The sequence below is a fragment of the Antennarius striatus genome, chromosome 1, assembly GCF_040054535.1.
Source record: "Antennarius striatus isolate MH-2024 chromosome 1, ASM4005453v1, whole genome shotgun sequence".
Taxonomy (NCBI): domain Eukaryota; kingdom Metazoa; phylum Chordata; class Actinopteri; order Lophiiformes; family Antennariidae; genus Antennarius; species Antennarius striatus.
Window position 1 is genome coordinate 6,151,939 of NC_090776.1, and position 18,708 is coordinate 6,170,646.

Here is an 18,708-nt window from a genome sequence, read left to right on the forward strand (position 1 = left end):
TGACGTAATTTACATCACAAATGGCCATTCTAGAAAAATCCAATTGTTTTGATTGGGTCCAGGCCATGAATTCCTAAAATTCCAAATATCTATTGATGCAGGAAGCGTTTGTCTACCAGATTCAAGGAGTTGGTCGGATTAGGGAGAACCACTCTGTATATGTAGAGACCTGAAAAAGTGTACTTTTTATAATAGCAGTCCTTTAAACATATCCTTTGAAGACCACACAAGGACAATTTATCAAAAACAGTTCATCAAAATGGCAAATTTCAAAAGGTTTCATGCATTTCTGGCCTTGCAACAGGAATTTCATTCTTGATTGAGAACCTTTTAAATTTGCCAAGCAGCCATATCATCACAGTGGGACAACAGTTGATGCCAGTTACAATGAAGTATCACCGAGGTGTTATATCTCGTCTGAATACAACTCAAATACAGAATTACTAGCAAGCTACTAGTCACGCTGTGATGAAACAGATGAAGATTATCATACACAGAACAATTATGAGGGGAGATGAAATAATGTCCTGTTGCTGAGAAATTAAACGTTTTACTGCACTACAACAGACAAATCATTTAAGTTATGCAAAAGCTTTGATAAACATACTCATTGACTTGTCAAGATTTCCGTAAAAATACCCTGGGACGAGTTTATCAAATTTTAATACTTGGAATTTGTAAACGTTTTTCAAAAATCCCCAAAATGTGCTTATTTCTTAGAAAACTCGTGCTTCTTTCCTTTCTGCTCCTGGCACTTCAGTGCTCCGTCCTGAAAAATGGGAAACTGGATAAAATGTGGAAATGATCCACAAACTACAGTGCCTTCAATCACTTTTGAAAATCACTGTGTTCGAGAATAATTTTCGAAATGAATGTCAATGCAGAAGGTTTTGTAAAAGCAGAGAAGAAAAACTAGTTTTTTTGCGTGTGGCCTCACATAAATCAGTTATGGTATGGATATACATCTACATCTACATCCCTTTTCCCATCATGGTCATATTCTCGATTGAAAGCCCAGCAACAAAGACCTTTAGGTTGGTGTCAGTGCTAACTGCTGGGTCTTTTCTAGAAACCCCAAATACAATTCATGGAGTGCCAGCAACTCTCATCACTGTAATTCTCATGCAAAAAAAGCACCAATTTAGAAGCAAACATGCATGCATATACACGCGCACACACACACACACACACACACACACAAATCACTAACATTATGCAAAGCAAAACAGGATCTGAGGAAACAAGCTCATCAGACATGCTTGTATTTGTGTGTCCTGGATTAGTGAGTGTGGCTGTATGTGTGTACCTTATCCAGGTCATGAGCTCCACAGTGTCAGGATCATAAAACTCTCTCAGTTCTGATAACTCCTCCATCAGCTTTGGCCAGAACTAGAAAAAGAGAGACCAAGTTAAATCACAGGAAAAACCTGTGTTTGTGTTCATCGAGGTAATACAGATGAATATTAAACCTACTGCTATATCTTAAAGAACATATCGTTATTTTACTGAACATAACAGTGTATATGACAGCCATTGTACAGTGACAAAATGGCAATAATTTTTGGATCTGTTATGATCCAGTGGCTTGTTAACATTCTTCCCTGCAAGTTCCATTCCAGATTTTTTTTTTTCATATTGTTGCACAGTTTGCACAAAGTAGCTTGCATCTGTAATGAGACAATCAATTCTATGAGACATAAACCACCAAGAAAATGGGATACCTTACAATAGAGGCTACCAATTATCACCAGTGGAACTGCATATCTGACGAGCCTTAACTGCAAAATAAGAGAAATAAAACAGGTATACTGAAATTATAGTATATAATCATATCTGATGCAGACAGTGCAAGTCAGACAGGCGTACCTTAAAATGAAGATTAGCACGGAATGAGAAAACAGAATTAATCTTCAGTCATGTCAAAACAAGACTGACATCTAGTGGCTTCAATAGCAATGGTAAGACCAGTCCCACGTGGAGGCTGTGGATTTAAAAGTAACTGCACCATAGGTGCAGGTCCTCAATGTGAAGCAGAAAGTTATAGAGAAGGACAGTATGTGTGAAATACTGACTCATAGTGTGCTGTCTGTTAGTGATCAATGTACTGTTTTCTGATGATGGACACATTAGTACAGACCTGTATTTTCTAAACCACACAAACAGCATGCATACGACTAAGTATAATGACATGGACAATGAGGCTGGTATTGTCTTTATTTTGCTTTCTGAAGCAGTTTGTTCACTAATTTTTTCTTTGTCTTTTCTTTGTCTTTTTTCTTTTCTTTGTCTCCAAAACATCCCACCTTGGCTGTTCCTCTGATGAACTTATTTCTGATCCGTTCCAGCCTGGTCACTCCAAGAAAGAACCTCAACATCTTCATTTCTGCCACCTCCACCTCAGCTTCTTGTCTTCTTTTCAGCGGCATTGTCTCTATCCATCCATCATGGCTTTCTTCACAAAACATTGCCATTTATTCTGGCGGACCCCTCCATCAAATAAGACACTTTGCCTCCACCTATTCCAGCCTGCTTGGATCTGTTTCATCACCTCCTTCATCACATCCTTCATCACCACGTCCAAATTCATAGTTGCACTGGACTGTTAACCCCAAGTATTTAAAATCCTCCACCTTCGCTATTTCTCCCTGTAGCCTCAATCTTCCTTCTCCACTTTTCTCATTTATGCACATATATTCTGTTGGCTAATCTTCATTCCTCTCGCTCCAATGCATGCCGTCACCTTTCTAAATGTTCCTCCACCTGCTCCAGGCATTCACTGCAGATTATAATATCATCTGCAAACATAGTGGTTCATGGTTCAGTCTAAATTCAGTCCAGCAAAGGGGAAGGGGCTCAGAGCTGATACCTGAAGCAGTTCCACCCCTACTTGGAACTATTCTGCCACACCTGCAGCACAACTCACTGCTGTGCTGTTGCATGTCCTGGATTATTCTAACATGATTCTCTGCCACTGCAGGCTTCTTCATGCAGGACCACAGTTCCTCTCTAGGTACCCTGTCATAAGTTTTTTCTATATCTACAATGACACAATATAGCTCCTTCTGACCTTCTCTGTACTTCTCCATTAACATCTTCAAGGCAAATAATGCATCTGTGGTACTCTTCCTAGGCATGAAACCGTATTGTTGGCTGCAAATACTTACTTCTGTTCTAGCATCAACTTTATGAATTAATTTAATCCATTGATAACATGAAAATAAGATGTTTGTGCAGCTTTAAAACTAACAGTTTGGAACACATCCAATACAGTCTTGTGTGGTGAACATGGTATTATTTTGAAGGAAGAAAAAGAACAGAATGGCAGATGTTTAGTGCTCTTACCAGAACTTTATTGTTGCAGCGGATTGTGTTGAATAGCAAAGTCCACAATTCCATTCCACATACACCATAGGCTGCAACTACACACATATGACCAGTCCATATATACTTCATCCTGCATGAAGGGAAAGAGGCAAAGGAAATATCAGGCTTAAAATACTTAAGTCTCTTTCGTTTTATGAAAGACTAATCATTATCAAAACATATGAATTAAGAGTTCTACAATAAATGACAGAAAAGATTTAACAGAAAAGAAAGGAATTTGGGCTTGCCCTAGCCATTCGCCAATTTGCCATAGGCGAAGTAAATTCCAGATTGGCTACAAGGTTCTTAGACTGTGTAGCCACAGTGGCGTTCTTATTTTTACGGAGAAAAGGCTCAAACTTACAACTTTTTGGCTCACTAGCTGCACTCGCTATGTCCGCTCGCTAGCGGCGCTAGCGCCACTACTGCCGCTCCCTAGCGCCGCTACTGCCGATCACTAGCGGCTCTCGCTACTTCCGCTAGCGAGTGGCGCTAGCCCCGCTACTTCCGCTAGCGAGCGGCGCTAGCCCTGCTACTTCCGCTAGCGAGTGGCGCATGCCGACGGAAATAGCCGAAGTGACCCGAACGCTCACGATTATTAAATATGCACTACGGTCATAACCTCCTCTCGTCCAATGAAAAACAAAAATATTGTTTTTTTACAAGCTGAACCCGTGAATTGGTGTACGACAAGGCGAGGACGATCAATGAAAAGAATCCAATGTTTTATAGTAGAGTTGTGTTAAAGTCCTCATTATTAAACAAATGGTGAATGCTGAGAGGGGAGAGGAGTGGTGACAGACCGATCAGAAGGTAAATGAAAGATATTATCAATACTTGTCTTAGACTTTTGATCCCTATGACCGGCAGGAATAACCAGTAAAATTTACAAGTAAACATTGAGTAATATTTTGTATGACTGTATCTTCACATAGTGAATGCAAGTTTTCAATTGTTGAATCTCACATTTATTCCTGCATAAAGTAGGACAGAAATAAAGATAGTTCAGCTTGAACTGTTGACTTTAGTGTATTTTTGTAGGTAAACTGAACAGAAGATTTGGCCCTCAGAATGCACCAGAATGCAGGAAAACAACCCCATTTTCTAAAAAATTTCCCAGGGGAGGCCCCCTGGACCCCCCCCCACGACCCCCGCAATGAGCATCGGTCGTCCGCGTGCTGTACCACTCTTGGACACAGAGTGTGGCTTTTTGTGGCTTGCTAGATTCTTTTACACTGAGCCACAGTGGCTTAGTCATACTAGCTCCTAGTGCAAGCCCAGGGAATGAAAAAGAAAAAATGAAAAAGCTAAATAAAAAAAAAACATTGACAAACACAGAGACTTGACTGTGGCAGAAACACAGAGAAAGGAAGAGAAGGTGCAACCTCAAAGAAATAAATCTCAGTACAATTTTAATGAAAAGGAGCTGTCTGACAGAAACAAATGTCTCTCTGCACTTTTGGCCTCTCACTCTTCATCAGCATTTCAGAGAAAGTGCTGAAACCAAATGCATCAGCTTCTGCAGGGTGTGTCTGCTATTATGTAAAAAAGCAATCAAATTTTACAGATTATTTCTAAATTCAATTTAATTCCTGACATTAACAATGCGTTTTGTGAACTACATGTATTCAATGTATCATATACTGATCTGCCATAACACAACATCTGCCTGATATTGTAGTCTTTTTCTACCTTCTACCACCATAAAATCTCTGATCTGTCAAGGCATGGAAGGCACAAGAGCCCCGAATGCGTGCTGCAACGAGTACCAAGATAGTAGCCACAGTAATTTCCTGTAATTTTTGTAAAATGAGAGGTACCACTCGAAGGGTCACTTGGTTTGCAGCAATGCCTCAATAAGTATAACATCAACTTGAATGGACCAAAGTTTCATTACTAAAAGTATCACACACTGGCTTGTCATTTTTCCATAGGTTATCTATTGCCATCTCTCCACATAACCCAACTGTCCACATAAGGCAAAAGAAAACATGATTCATCAGACCAGTTGGCACTCTTCCATCATTTCAAAGTCCAGTTCTGATGTTCAGTTGTGGACAGAGGTCAGCACTGATCAGTCTGCAGCTACAGATCCACTTTTGTAGCGATAAATGTATTGCATTAACCTTTTCAACAACTTGTGTGACGACTCCATACGTGGTAGAACATGTTAGAATGTACCAATCACAGCAGAAGAGAGCCATCCAACAAAACCTGTATTTTTAAAGAAGATATTTTCCAGTCATATAGCTTTTATAATTTGGCGCTTGTCAAAATCTTTCAGATCTCTGTGCCACTGTCCATTTTTTCCAAGTCCAACACATCAGCTTCAATGATAGGATGTACACTTGCTGCCTAAATATATCCCATTCACTAACATGAGCCGTAGTGACAAGGTAATCAATGTTATTCATTTCATCTGTAAGAGCTTTTAATGTCTAATTTACATGGTATATACAGTAAATCCTGTACATCACAGATCACCACAAGAACAAACGCTGCAACAATGGAGAAACATAGGACTGCAACATGCACGTTCGTCTTTAATCAACTCAGTTCAGTTTTTTTTTTCTTCGTCACACAAAGGTTCAACGCAAGTGATTAGAACATGAAATGTGCAGCAAGTAAACACAGCCTTTTCTATTTAAAGTTTTTTGAAATGGTTATTTTAAAATAACTGTGAAAGTTAGACTGAATTTTTTGGAAACCAACTATCTATTATCACTCACTTAATATCTAGAAAAGGGTTAGACTTACAGAATCTTCATTGTGACTTCTTTTCCTTTCGGCTTTTCCCGTCAGGGGTTGCCACGGCGAATCAATTGCCTCCATCTAACCCTGTCTTCTGCATCCTCTTCTCTCATACCAACTACCTTCATGTCCTCTTTCACTACTTCCATAAACCTCCTCTTTGGTCTTCCTCTAGGCCTCCTGCCTGGCAGCATCCTTCTACCAATATATTCACTATCTCTCCTCTGGACATGCCCAAACCATCTCAGTCTGGTCTCTCTGACTATCTCCAAAACCTTTAACATGTGCTGCCCCTCTGATGTACTCATTCCTGATCCTATCTATCCTGGTCACTCCCAAAGAGAACCTCAGCATCTTCACCTCTGCTACCTCCAGCTCTGTCTCCTTTCCTTTCCTTAGTGACACTGTCTCTAGGCCAAACAACATCGCTGGTCTCACCACAGTTTTGCACACCTTTCCATTCATTTTAGCTGAAACTCTTCTATCACACCTGATATTTTTCGCCACCCGTTCCATCCTGCCTGTACATGCTTCTTCACCTCTTTTACACACATTGCTCTGGACTGTTGACCCTAAGTACTTAAAATCATCCACCTTCTTGATCTCTTCTCCCTGTAACCTCACTCTTCCACTTGGGTCCCTCTCATTCACACACATGTGAATGTCTTACTGCGACTAACCATTATTCCTCTCTTTTCCAGGACAAACCTCCACCTCTCTAGCTTTTTCTCCACCTGTACCCTGCTCTCACTGCAGATCACAATGTCATCTGCAAACGTCACAGACCATGCAGATTCCTGTCTGACCTCGTCTGTCAGCCTGTCCATCACCATAGCAAACAAGCAGGGGCTCAGAGCTGATCCCTGATGCAGTCCCACCTCCACCTTTAACTCTTCTGTCACACCTACAGCACACCTCACCACTAGCTTCAACTACTCTTTCCCATAACGTCGTTGTATGGCTCATCAACTTTATTCTTCCGTAGTTGCCACAACTCTGCACATCTCCTTTGTTCTTAAAAATGGGCACCAGCACACTTTTTCTCCATTCCTCAGGCATCTTCTCACTATCTAACTTTCTGACTGGGTTTAACAACCAGGTCAGGTTAAATGATCTCCATAAAAAAGCTGGGGAAAAGACTGTCTAACAAAACAGAAAGCATGCATTGAGAGGAAACCCAAGGCAGCTATTGTAGAGGTTGAGGCCAGTGAGCCAACATTTTCTAGTGGCCATAATTGCAAAGTGACCAGTAAGAGTAAATTTTTTAAGAGTCTTTGTGTCAAAGCAAGAGTAAAGACTGCCAGCTCAGTGAGCCAAATCTTTCTGGAAGGAGGCATTGGCTGGATGTGAAAGTGAGCTACAAGAAAGATGATTCTGTTCAGTGGTAAACAATAGTGCCAGTGCTGGTGTTTTGGCTCTGAACCCACAGAAAGACACTGGCGTCTATAACTGCAGCCTGACAGATAAGAATGTTCTGCAGAGAGGAACTGCCAACAGATGATGCAGCTGGGTAAACCATAGAAATAGTCCACAATGTGCTAAGGCAAACTAAGACAATATGCCTACAGTCTTAGTTTGCTAAGACTGTAGGCATATCAGATATCCTTCCATATCTGATTTTTAGGGATGACTGTTCACAGTTTTTAGCAAGTGACCAAAGGCAATGTGTCTCTGTTTAAACTGGGCCACATTATTGGCCGATCTGACAGGTACCCTTAGCAACGACCTCAGGGCATCGTCGATGTACAATGCACGTAATGTGTGAGGTCATATAATTGCGACGGCGGACACAACAACAATGAACGTGAAGTTTTGTTACCTTAGCATATTGACGATATCACTGCCTGGTAGAGGTGCAGAAAATTTCACACACACCAGACACTGTCAACTTTTTTCTTCCACTTTTTACAGCTCCGTAAAGCGCGACACTCTGCCTTCTGGCAGCTTGCTCTCGCTTTGCGGATTCGACGTCATGGTCCGCCATATCCGATCGGAATGTTTGGAGCTGTTCAGACTGCAGACGCCTCTGTCTCTATCCGACACGAAACTACCTCCCGAATGTGGTTTCAATCCGTGCCACAAAAATTTGTTTGGGACTGTTCAGACTACACACCAGACATGTGACATCAATCTGGATGAGCTAAAAATTGGATATAGGCGACTAGTCTGAACAAGACCGAAGAAAAAAATAATATAAAATAACAGGACAAATACAGTAGGGGTAAGAGAGCTAATTATAAAGGACAAACAAACAAGATTAAATGTACAGCAGCCAAATATGACCTTTTCCGTTTCTATACAGTTAACTCATGTACAGTTGTACATATACAATCGTTGATGTGAAAAACATTCGAAAAACGCATATACTGTATAACATAAAATGAAGTTAGCATAAACCACATGCTTCTTGTGTTTCTGGAACACCAAAAATAAAAGTATATTACTAAACGGATCATCAACTGCTGCCCAAGGCTTTTGTTGCTGTTTCAGCATGTTGGCTGACTGGCTAGCTGTATATAATGAGCTAGCAAACACCAGTCTACAAATGAGCCACTTAGAGAAAAGCAAATTAAACAAAACTACTGTCGTAGTTGCATCGAGTAGTATGGTATATCATTTTGAAATCTGTAATTTCAAGGTATAAACCATACAGTACACTTGAGATTATTGATAATTAGTTGTCTGTACCCACTGTGAGCTGCTTCACTATTTGAAAGGCTGAGCCATTTCCAAGTGCACAAACTCCTACCTGTAATGGAAATTTGTATTGTGTGTGTCCTGATTTGACTCTTTATCATGTCATTACTGAGAACTTGCTTCAAAACCTCTCCATGCAACTGCTGGGTTAAGTCACATCTTAGTTTGTTTGGACAAAGAGGTCACAGCAGGTCACAGCCCATTAAACCAGATGCAGCAGACCCAGTACCTGTCTCAAAGGAGAACCGATGGAGAGGAGATGGAGACCTGTTTTCAGTCAAGGTGTAAGATGTTTTACGGGTGCGTGAAAGCCCTAAAACTGCATTCTCAGAAGTAGTGCAAACGCAACTACATTCCAATGTGTAATAAAGATCGCTTAGTTTTCTTAGTTTTGGTGTGATAGGTTTGGTGCATTCCAAAGGTGTAAGGTCTCCTGATAAAGATTGGTTACGAGTGCGTGAAAGGTCCCTACACTGAATTCCCAAAAGATAAGGATGTTTTTCCTCAGCTGGGGGTACCACCAAAGGGAGGGCTGCCTGCGAGCTGGAACTGGCCATTTCTGCTCACATGCAGCCCTTGTTCCTTCAAAGGGTATAAAAGGTGAGGAGGTTCATACTCCGGGAAGAGTCAGCTGCGGGTTACCAACGGACGCCCAGCCTGGTTGAAGCTACTCTGCCTGGGTTGTGGGCTCTCCTTCCCTGTGTCAAGGTAAGAGGCAAAGCATATTTGGAATGCCACCATATATTGCCTTAGCTCAACCAAATATTTGTTGGTTTATTACTATGCTCTGTGGGGAATGAAACTACCAGTTTATTCTAGCATCATAGAATTGTTTCTGTGCTCTGTGGGGAATGAAACTACCAGTTTATTCTAGCATCATAGAATTGTTTCTGTGCTCTGTGGGGAATTAAACTACAAGTTTATTCTAGCCTCATAGAATTGTTTGTTTGCATTGCTATGCGCTGCGGGGACTAAACGACACATTTAGTCTAGCATCATAGAGGTCTTTTGACTTATTGTTTGTTTGTTTGTACTTATTGTTTCTTAGTATTTCTATAGTCTGCGTGTAATAAATCACACATTCATTATAGCCCAAGAGGAGTGGTTTGATTCATTGTGTGAGTGAGTTTTCTGTGTACCCACCTCCACGGACCTGTTTATTAAAGTTTTTCACAAAACACTACCCCAAAAATTTATGAATGTTACCAATACGTGCTGTGAGTGTGTATGTGAATCAGGTGGCCCAGATATTACCTGACTTCAGCCTGTCGCTCCATAGACCTGTGTATTATCCAATTCAGTCCAATGGGTGATTAAATAAACCACTATCCAGACAGTTCACAGTGGGTATATTGATGTCACATTTGGTTGCTTTCATTTCTTTTCTGCTTGCCTGTTTATTGCTTCCAACTTGTAGTTCTATTCTAATATAGATAGATAGATAGATAGATAGATAGATAGATAGATAGATAGATAGATAGATAGATAGATAGATAGATAGATGCATATATACATACATATTTTATTCATTGCGGAGGAAATTACACATACGTATACACTGCAGTCACTGCAGATGAATCATCTTGCTTGTTCTAAATAACCCTGAACTTAAAACAACCTGCTTTAATTGCCAGTATTTAAGAGCCGGTTTCACACTGCCATTCTCCTGTTTAGTGCTACGTATATATAAATAAAAATTCATAAGTTTACTTGGCTTAAAGCACTGTGGGATGGTGTTTTGTGTGAATGGCTGATCAAGGCCCGCAACTCAGACACTCTGTTAAAGATATCGGATTACTTTGATTTACACATCAACTGAAGCATGATCTGTCCATAATGTCTGTGTAGGTTCTCATTTATCCAAGTCATGTTTAAATGAGAAAAAGCCCCTTGGATGAGAGGTGAAACATCTTCAAGAAACTTTCTTAAGTCCAAAGGATTGATTGAAACAAGTTTGGATGATCTGTCCGTAAGCACACTAATTGATCAAGGGGAAAAGAACATTCTAGAGATTAAACAAATGTAACTCATCGGACATTACAATACAGATATCTGCGTGCATGTGATCTTGCATTTGCATGAGTTCACCTCATCGTGCTGAAAGCCAGGAGGCCATAGAACAATGTATGTAACAGATTATAGGCCACATCTGGACGAAACACCGCTCCTTGAATCTTTTCAGCTCCATTCCTCTCCTCAGCTGAACCTCGTCTGGGTCTACTGAGAAACCAAAAACACAGACAAAAGAAAACATGGATCCATAAAATATTAGAGCCTGGCACTTGTGGAGAGAAGCAAAGGAGTAGGTGGGTGGAATTGATATTGAGATTATTCACATTTCAGCAGCTCTTATTCAACTATCATAAGCTGTCCGTGCAGCTTATTATAGTACACATTCACTAATGCCCACCCACGACCATGTCTGTCAGGAGAAGTCAGCACACGCAACAACAGAGAGACCAGGGGCTTATCTTACTCCCACAATTTGCACATAATTAGACAGACACTCCCGCGACCCGACTACGGATAAGCGGTGGAAGATGGATGGATGGGTAGACAAGACACTGGCCTCCATTACAATACAAATCCAGGCTGGCTTCATTCAATGTCAGATGGTGTGAACTGGGCAACATTAATTCTTGAAATGAATAGCCCTGTTCTATGAGGTCAATGCTACAGATGTCCAACAACACAGGGGAGCTGATATGCTAATGTGATTAGTTCAATACAGCCCCTCACCTTGCACTACAGGCAAATGAAGCTCTGTGAGGCAGCTGGTAGAAGATTCTCATTTTTAGAGCATGAAGCATAAAGGCCGTTACTCATTTTGTAGGAATGTGTAGTAGCAACAAGCATTGTGACCAAGTTCTGCATTACTCATCATCCTGTCCTCTCATTTATATTTCAATACCTCTCATAAACAACTTACCTTAAAATGGACACAAACATATCACTTTGATAAGTTGCGCCTGCAGTAGAAGCAACAAAAACAATGTAACATTGATTACTTAATACTGTTATTTTGTGTGCTGCACGCCAACACACACATAAATGGACTGAAGTGGAGGTAACCAATAAATCATTTTCTAACAACATGTCCCCGGTCTCTTCGGGTAACTCGTAGAAACATTCATTATATCAGCACAGTGGTCACTTGATAATGACTTTAGGATGAAATTTTCCTTCAAACCTGAATTTTTGCTTCTTTTTTTAACTGTTTGGGAGCAGCCCACACAAAGATCACGAATTGCTACATTTCACATGTTTACACTGACAAAGTCTAAAATAGACTGCTTTCTCTTTTTTATTTTAAACGAACACCTGAGGAAAGCCTAAATGCTGCCATAGCAGGTCCGCCTTTGTCTATTTGGTGTTTCGGGCCAACTGTAGTGGCAGTATTAACTTTCAGTTCATGTTGTCAACATAAGAACAAACAGAAGGATGGAGCATTTCCATGAATGGCTAGTTGATGATTAAAATCATAAGAATGGAAGTAAGAGAAATACAGTATATACCGTACTGTATATTACAATTTCAAATGTCTGATTCATCTCAGGTATGTTACTTTGCACTTTAACACAGACCTGTCAAATGCTGTCTGTCATGTCACAGCAGGAGTTTAGAAAGCTACATAGTCACCTGCATAACCACTACATATTTGCTCACTCATTTCCTGACCAATTATCATGTACCTCATGTTATGCAGTGCGGTCACAGCCATTATGCCGCTGAGCAGCAGCAGTGTAACCATGTATGGGTAGAGCAGCAGGGTACCAGCCAGGCGCTCCACTGTTTCAAGGGGCAATAAGCCAAAGGCCTCCTCACACAGATACAGGCTGGCATCAAAGTCCCTGCAAGAGGAGAGGTGGAATGAACAAAGAGAATAGAGGGAAGTGGAGACCCAAAAAGGGAGTGATGGAGTGAAACTGTTAGTAGTTTAGAAATCCATTGGAATATACAGTACTTCTACTTTTGTTTGCAAGAGTCTGTTCAAACATGGTACCAACTTGCATCCTGGGTAATCTGATCAATGCTCTTATCTGCTTACATCTGACATTATAAAGTCCCGCTTTCAAAATTCAGTATGATTTTAGTGAATTAAATGTATTCCTGATACAAACGATGAAACTCAGTTAAAACTATGCACAATTAGCTACTGAACATTGGCAAGTAAGATGCAATTTTGACATGAAAAAAACATGCTGGTAAATAATGGTATTAACTATTTTTTCAAGGAAGGCAATACTTGTGTTGCTTAAATTTAAGCTCTGTTGTGAACTTTCTCCTGACTCAACAACTCTTGAAACAACATAAATTGTGTCACTTAAAAATGATGTAACCACATTCTGAAAATTATAATTTTCAGAATGTGATCACATGTTGCCGGGAACCATATCTGGATCTTCAGTTTAAGCCTCAACACAGAACTGTTTGCCCATGATAGGATCAGTCAGGGCGGAAAGGAGTAGAAAGTCTGAACAAGCTCCAAGACTTGTTTAAATACACAACGCAGTGAGCAAAGATACATATCTGGAGTTCACCCTAAGAAGTATTTCTTGCGATCCAGCTAAGTACATGTATAATGAAAGTTTCAACTCCCTATCCAATTAAAAAGAACAAAGGCCAACTTCTAAAAACAGAAAACAGCAAGAATTAACCTTCATGAATCAAACAAACTGGAGAGGTTCCACATTAGCATTTTGAAAAGTCTGCTGATATGATTAAGCACTTTATAAATAAAAGTTGATTGATTGATTGAATTACAATATCCATGTTTCTTCCACAATGAAATAATGCATTACAAAATAGAACATGTGCAGGGACTCTCATGGTTGACACGTCTCTGTAACATCGCATGGCAGTCAGGGACAGTACCTCTGGATTGGCAGAACGGGGCGGTGGCCTCTCTTTTCATAAAGGGGGACCGGAGGGTGTGTTCCAACTATAGGGGGATCTCACTCCTCAGCCTCCTGGGGAAAGTGTATTCAAGGGTACTGGAGAGGAGGATGAGACCGACAGTCGAACCGCGGATTCAGGAGGAACAATGTGGTTTTCGTCCCGGTCGTGGAACACTGGACCAGCTCTACACTCTCCATCGAGTGCTCGAGGGTTCATGGGAGTTTGCCAAACCAGTCCACATGTGTTTTGTGGATCTGGAGAAGACATTCAATCGTGTCCCTCGTGGTATCTAGTGGGGAGTGCTTCAGGAGTATGGGGTCCGGGGCCCTTTGCTGAGGGCTGTCCGGTCCCTGTATGACCGAAGCCAGAGCTTGGTTCGCATTGCCGGCAGTAAGTCAGACCTGTTCCAGGTGCATGGTGGACTCCAGTAGGGCTTCCCTCTATCACCGGTTCTGTTCATAATCTTTATGGACAGAATTTCTAGGCGCAGCCAGGGTCCAGAGGGAGTCCGGTTTGGGGACCAAAGGATTTCATCTCTGCTTTTTGCAGACGTTGTCCTTTTGGCGTCATCAAACCTGGACCATCAGCGTGCACTGGGACGGTTTGCAGCCGAGAGTGCCGCAAGTGGGATGAGGATCAGCACCTCTAAATCCGAGGCCATGGTTCTCGACCGGAAAAGAGTGGAGAGTCCTTGCCCCAAGTGGAGGAGTTTAAGTATCTTGGGGTCTTGTTCACGAGTGAAGGAAAGATGGAACGTGAGATTGGCAGATTGATCGGTGCAGCTTCTGCAGTGATGCAGTCGCTGTATAGGTCAGTTGTGGTGAAGAAGGAGCTGAGTTTTAAGATGAAGCTCTCGATTTACCGGTCAATCTACGTTCCTACTCTCACTCTCATGGTCATGAGCTTTGGGTCATGACCTAAAGGACAAGATCCCAGATACAAGCGGCTGAAATGAGTTTCCTCCGTAGAGTGACTGGGCGCACCCTTAAAGATAGGGTGAGGAGCTCAGTCACCTGAGAGGAGCTCGGAGTAGAGCAGCTGCTCGTACGCCTCGAGCGGAGCCAGCTGAGGTGGCTCGGGCATCTGTTCCGGATGCCTCCTGGACGTCTCCCTGGGGAGGTGCTCCGGGCATGTCCTACTGGGAGGAGACCTCGAGGAAGACCTAGGATACGCTGGAGGGACTATGTCTCTCGGCTGGCCTGGGGAACGCCTCGGGCTCCCCTCGGACGAGCTGGAGGAGTTGTCTGGGGAGAGAAAAGTTGGGCATCCCTGCTGAGACTGTTGCCCCCGCGACCTGGCGGTTGATGTTGGATGGATGGAAAATAGAACATGCTATTTACATGTCTCACAGTAAAGTATCTTTCTACTGGGTTGGTTTACTTTATTAATCCCTGTAGGGAAATTATTAGCACACTCCATGATCACACTTGTTAGTTCAAACGCATGCATGTACAAGCCCGTAACACACACACACAAGTGGCCTGTAGGCATTCAGTAGGGTGGAGGTAGGGTCGGGGCCACTCCATTGTAGTGTGCCTCTAATAAGCAGCTTATAAAGGGGATGGCACCTTACTCAAGGGTGCCTCAGCAGTGCTCGCTTTGGAGTTGAGTTGAGCTGACACGTCCCACTCTCAGCTCACACTCCGAAGTGACTGGTCAGAAGCGGGAATCAAACTAACAATTTTGTGATCATTGAACGACCCGCTCTACCGCTGAGCCACTACCGTCCAAGGAAAAGACATAATTATGTGCTATTACATAGTACAGAAATTAGGATCTAAATATTTCCTGAAAATGCAACATAAATGTACATTTTTCTTCACAGAATGCAGTTTGTGTATTACAATGGAAATGCTGTCTGATAAAGATGTGTGCTTGTAAGTCACTGAAGCGGGAATTGAAAAGCCAGGGATAAAGGGATGAAAACTAACAGATGGAGCAAAAAAGGGAGTCTCAGTGAGTATAATAAAACAAAGTAGAGATAGAACGGCAAGTCAGTGTTGCATTTACCACAGCCTTCTGAATAATTGAAGGGCCAGTTGTGTGGCGTCAGGTTGTGAGCTGTGTTATCTTCGACCTGGGGCAGCTGAGCTGCTCAACAAACACAGCATATCTGATCAATGGTAGGCCTGCTCGTGTTTTCCCCACCATCTGTTATTCACAAACCCTAACACTCCAGGTGCAACAATAGTGGGGCATAGAGAATAGCACAGTCACACCGGATTAACTGAAGAGCTGAGAGCAGCTGTACAGTGTGCAAACAGTGTTTATGTAAGTGTGATACAGCTATGGTGTCAAAAGCTGGTATTATTCGGTAAGTGAGTTAAACAGAGGAATGTGTTCTACCAGAGTGTGTTCATACCTCGTCAGTCCAAGGGCAAACTTGGACTTGATGAATTTAAAGATGTGTTCATCAGATCTGAGCTGGAGAACTTTCTGTAAACACACACTGATAAATCAACTCTTCATAGAACACCATAAACTTGTGAGTGTTAACAATATGATGAGGAGAAGAGAACAAGAATTGAGAAAGCAGCTGAAAACGAGGAAGGAAAGAGCAGTACAGGGTGAGGAATGGGGTCAGACAAATGAGAGATAAAGATGACAAAAACCAAAAATATGAAAAATAAAAGAGTGGGGTATTCAACCAAGGACAAAAAAGGAGATCATGAATGAAAAAAGGCAGAAGATAGAAGAGACATGAAAGAAATCCAAAAGTAAAATAACGGAGAAAATGGCAAATGGAGGTCAGGAGTTAGGGAGGTAGAGGAGTTGCACCTTAGCCAGGTAGTTGATTGTGAAGGTGAGGAGAAGAACCACGACGGTGTGGAGAAGCAGTTTGCCTAGACGAGCCAGCAGGCTTCCTGTTTTCAAACCAGACTGCATGAGCAGACAGTAAAAACAGATTAGTCAATGCATATTTTCAATTTAAAAGAATCAAATACAGCTTCACTCACACACGCACACATCATGTTGGATACACACATCGCAATGTTGATCAAGACATCAAGTGTCCCAGCTATTTATGTTTCATTGTAGTACCCGTTCAGTGTGAAACATCCTTAGTAGTTCTTACCACTTAGTCGTCTTTGTTTCTTTTAATAATAATAATAATAATAATAATAATAATGTTCACACTTTATTAATCCCTCAGATGGGGAAATTCTCTTTACACTCACATGTACATATATGTATTAATCATAGCACAAGGTTACAGGTTACAGGCCCCTGAAACAGGCACAACACATTAGGGGACTGTAGGCATGCAATTAATAGTATAGAGGTACAGGGGAGGTGGAGTGACAGGTCACGTGAGGAATTGCGTCCCAATGAGCATCTTGTGGGGGACACGGCGCTTTGCTCAAGGGCGCCTCTGCAGTGGCTGGGAAGTGAATCAACACCTCCCTATCAGCTCACACTCCCGCTCCCGCCAGGACATCCAGGCGAGAGCTGGGAGTCCAACTTCTGATGGCTGGGCGATCCGTCTTCAAGATGTCTGCTCTACCGCTGAGCCACTGCCGCCCCCAAATTGAATGTTCCGGCATTGTAGTCTTATTTTAGACAAAAAATCCTGTACACGATTTTTCATGTTTTAGTTGATTGCAAGTGTTCAGTTTTGTTTTTTACTGCTTTAATTTTACAACTTTATAATCTTACTCTGAGGTAAGTTCTATTTATTTTTAGCATGTAGGAATTGTCTCCGAGAGGAAGATTCTAACAATTTGGTGACCCCGACGTGATGACCTGATCGATCAATTGAACAACTCCTGTACGTCTGGACGAAATCAAAACTCAACAGGACGCCCTATAAAAGGTAAACAAACCATGGTTTTCTAAAAATTGAGTTCTGAGGTCCTCTGTAATGTTCTGCTAAATTTATAAATGAATTTGGTTTATTATCTGCATTAAGAGAATGAGTTACTAGAATTGAATACAGAAATTTTATTTTTATTTTAATGTTGAAAAAGAGAAGACAAGAGAATAAAGAGAAGAAGAAAAGAGAAGAAAGAAAAGAAAAAAGAAGAAAGAAAGAAAGAATAAGAAAGAGAAAGCACTGCAGTGTCAGGGACACTCCTTAAAATCGGTAAGAGAAAGTTTGATTGGTTGGAATAAGACGTAATAACTTAAATTCAGTAGGTGATAGAAATTGGGTTTTTATTAAGAAAATGAATATCTTTATAACGGATAATCCAAATTTGCTGGAATCAGGCTTTTATCAAGAGAGAGAAAGTCTGTAAAAGATAATCTTTATAAAAGACACCCTAAACTCTGGAATATCCCTAGATTTGATAGGCGACAGAATGAATATCTTTATAATAGATTAGCTAAATTCGGTAGGCGTCCGCAAGTTCCTATTACACTCAGGAAAAAGATTGACTGTGCTCTTGTGACTTATGCCGCTGGCTTATTAACAAATGAGGATAGAAAAAACGTCAGGAACCGACTCAAACTGTTCGTCAAAGGTCCACCATAAAGTGGACTTTTTTTGTCCGACGGGACTTTGTATGACTTGTTTACACTTTGTGGTGAAGGTGAAAATTGTTATTTTGAAGAAATTACAGTGCCTTATTGTAAAAACTGAAAAAAATATTTCTTTATTTTATCAAAAAAGAGAAAATATATTGAATTTTGTTTATTGTTGCCACAAGACAATAAATATAGCGGCAAGAGGCTAAATGTAGCCGCAAGAGGACACAAGCCAGTGTCTTATTGTGCCGATCCCAAGCCCGGATCAATACAGAGGGTTGTGTCAGGACGTAAAACCTTTGCCAAATCAAACATGCAAATCAAACCTACAAATTCTATACCGGATTGGTCGAGGCCCGGGTTAACGACTGCCATCGGTGCTGTTGACCTACAGGGTGCCGATAGAAATTGGACTACTGTTGGTCGAAGAAGGAGAGGAGGAAAGTGTGCCCGTAGGAAGAGAGAGAAGAGGAACGCCAAGGATATAGGACTGAGAGTAGGGACGTTGAATGTTAAGACTATGACAGGAAA

The 18,708-nt window shown here is 41.4% G+C and overlaps 1 protein-coding gene across 16 annotated transcripts in view; it reads right to left on the reverse strand.

The window, feature by feature from the left end:
* Positions 1-18,708, reverse strand: part of dpy19l3 (dpy-19 like C-mannosyltransferase 3) — a 95,262-nt gene that overhangs the window by 24,906 nt on the left and 51,648 nt on the right. For 13 of the 16 annotated variants that reach the window (XR_011035631.1, XR_011035633.1, XR_011035637.1 and 10 more), the window contains 7 exons: positions 16,489-16,590; positions 16,073-16,146; positions 12,504-12,662; positions 10,900-11,031; positions 3,343-3,454; positions 1,722-1,778; positions 1,307-1,389 (listed from right to left, as the gene is read on the reverse strand). Coding sequence is in view for 2 of the 16 variants with exons in the window: in XM_068318232.1 (XP_068174333.1) it covers positions 1,307-1,389; positions 1,722-1,778; positions 3,343-3,454; positions 10,900-11,031; positions 12,504-12,662; positions 16,073-16,146; positions 16,489-16,590 (719 nt within the window). In the remaining 14 variants the exon portion in view is untranslated. The remainder of the gene's footprint in view (positions 1-1,306; positions 1,390-1,721; positions 1,779-3,342; positions 3,455-10,899; positions 11,032-12,503; positions 12,663-16,072; positions 16,147-16,488; positions 16,591-18,708) is intronic. The other 3 variants (XR_011035632.1, XR_011035634.1, XR_011035636.1) reach the window with 3 other exon arrangements.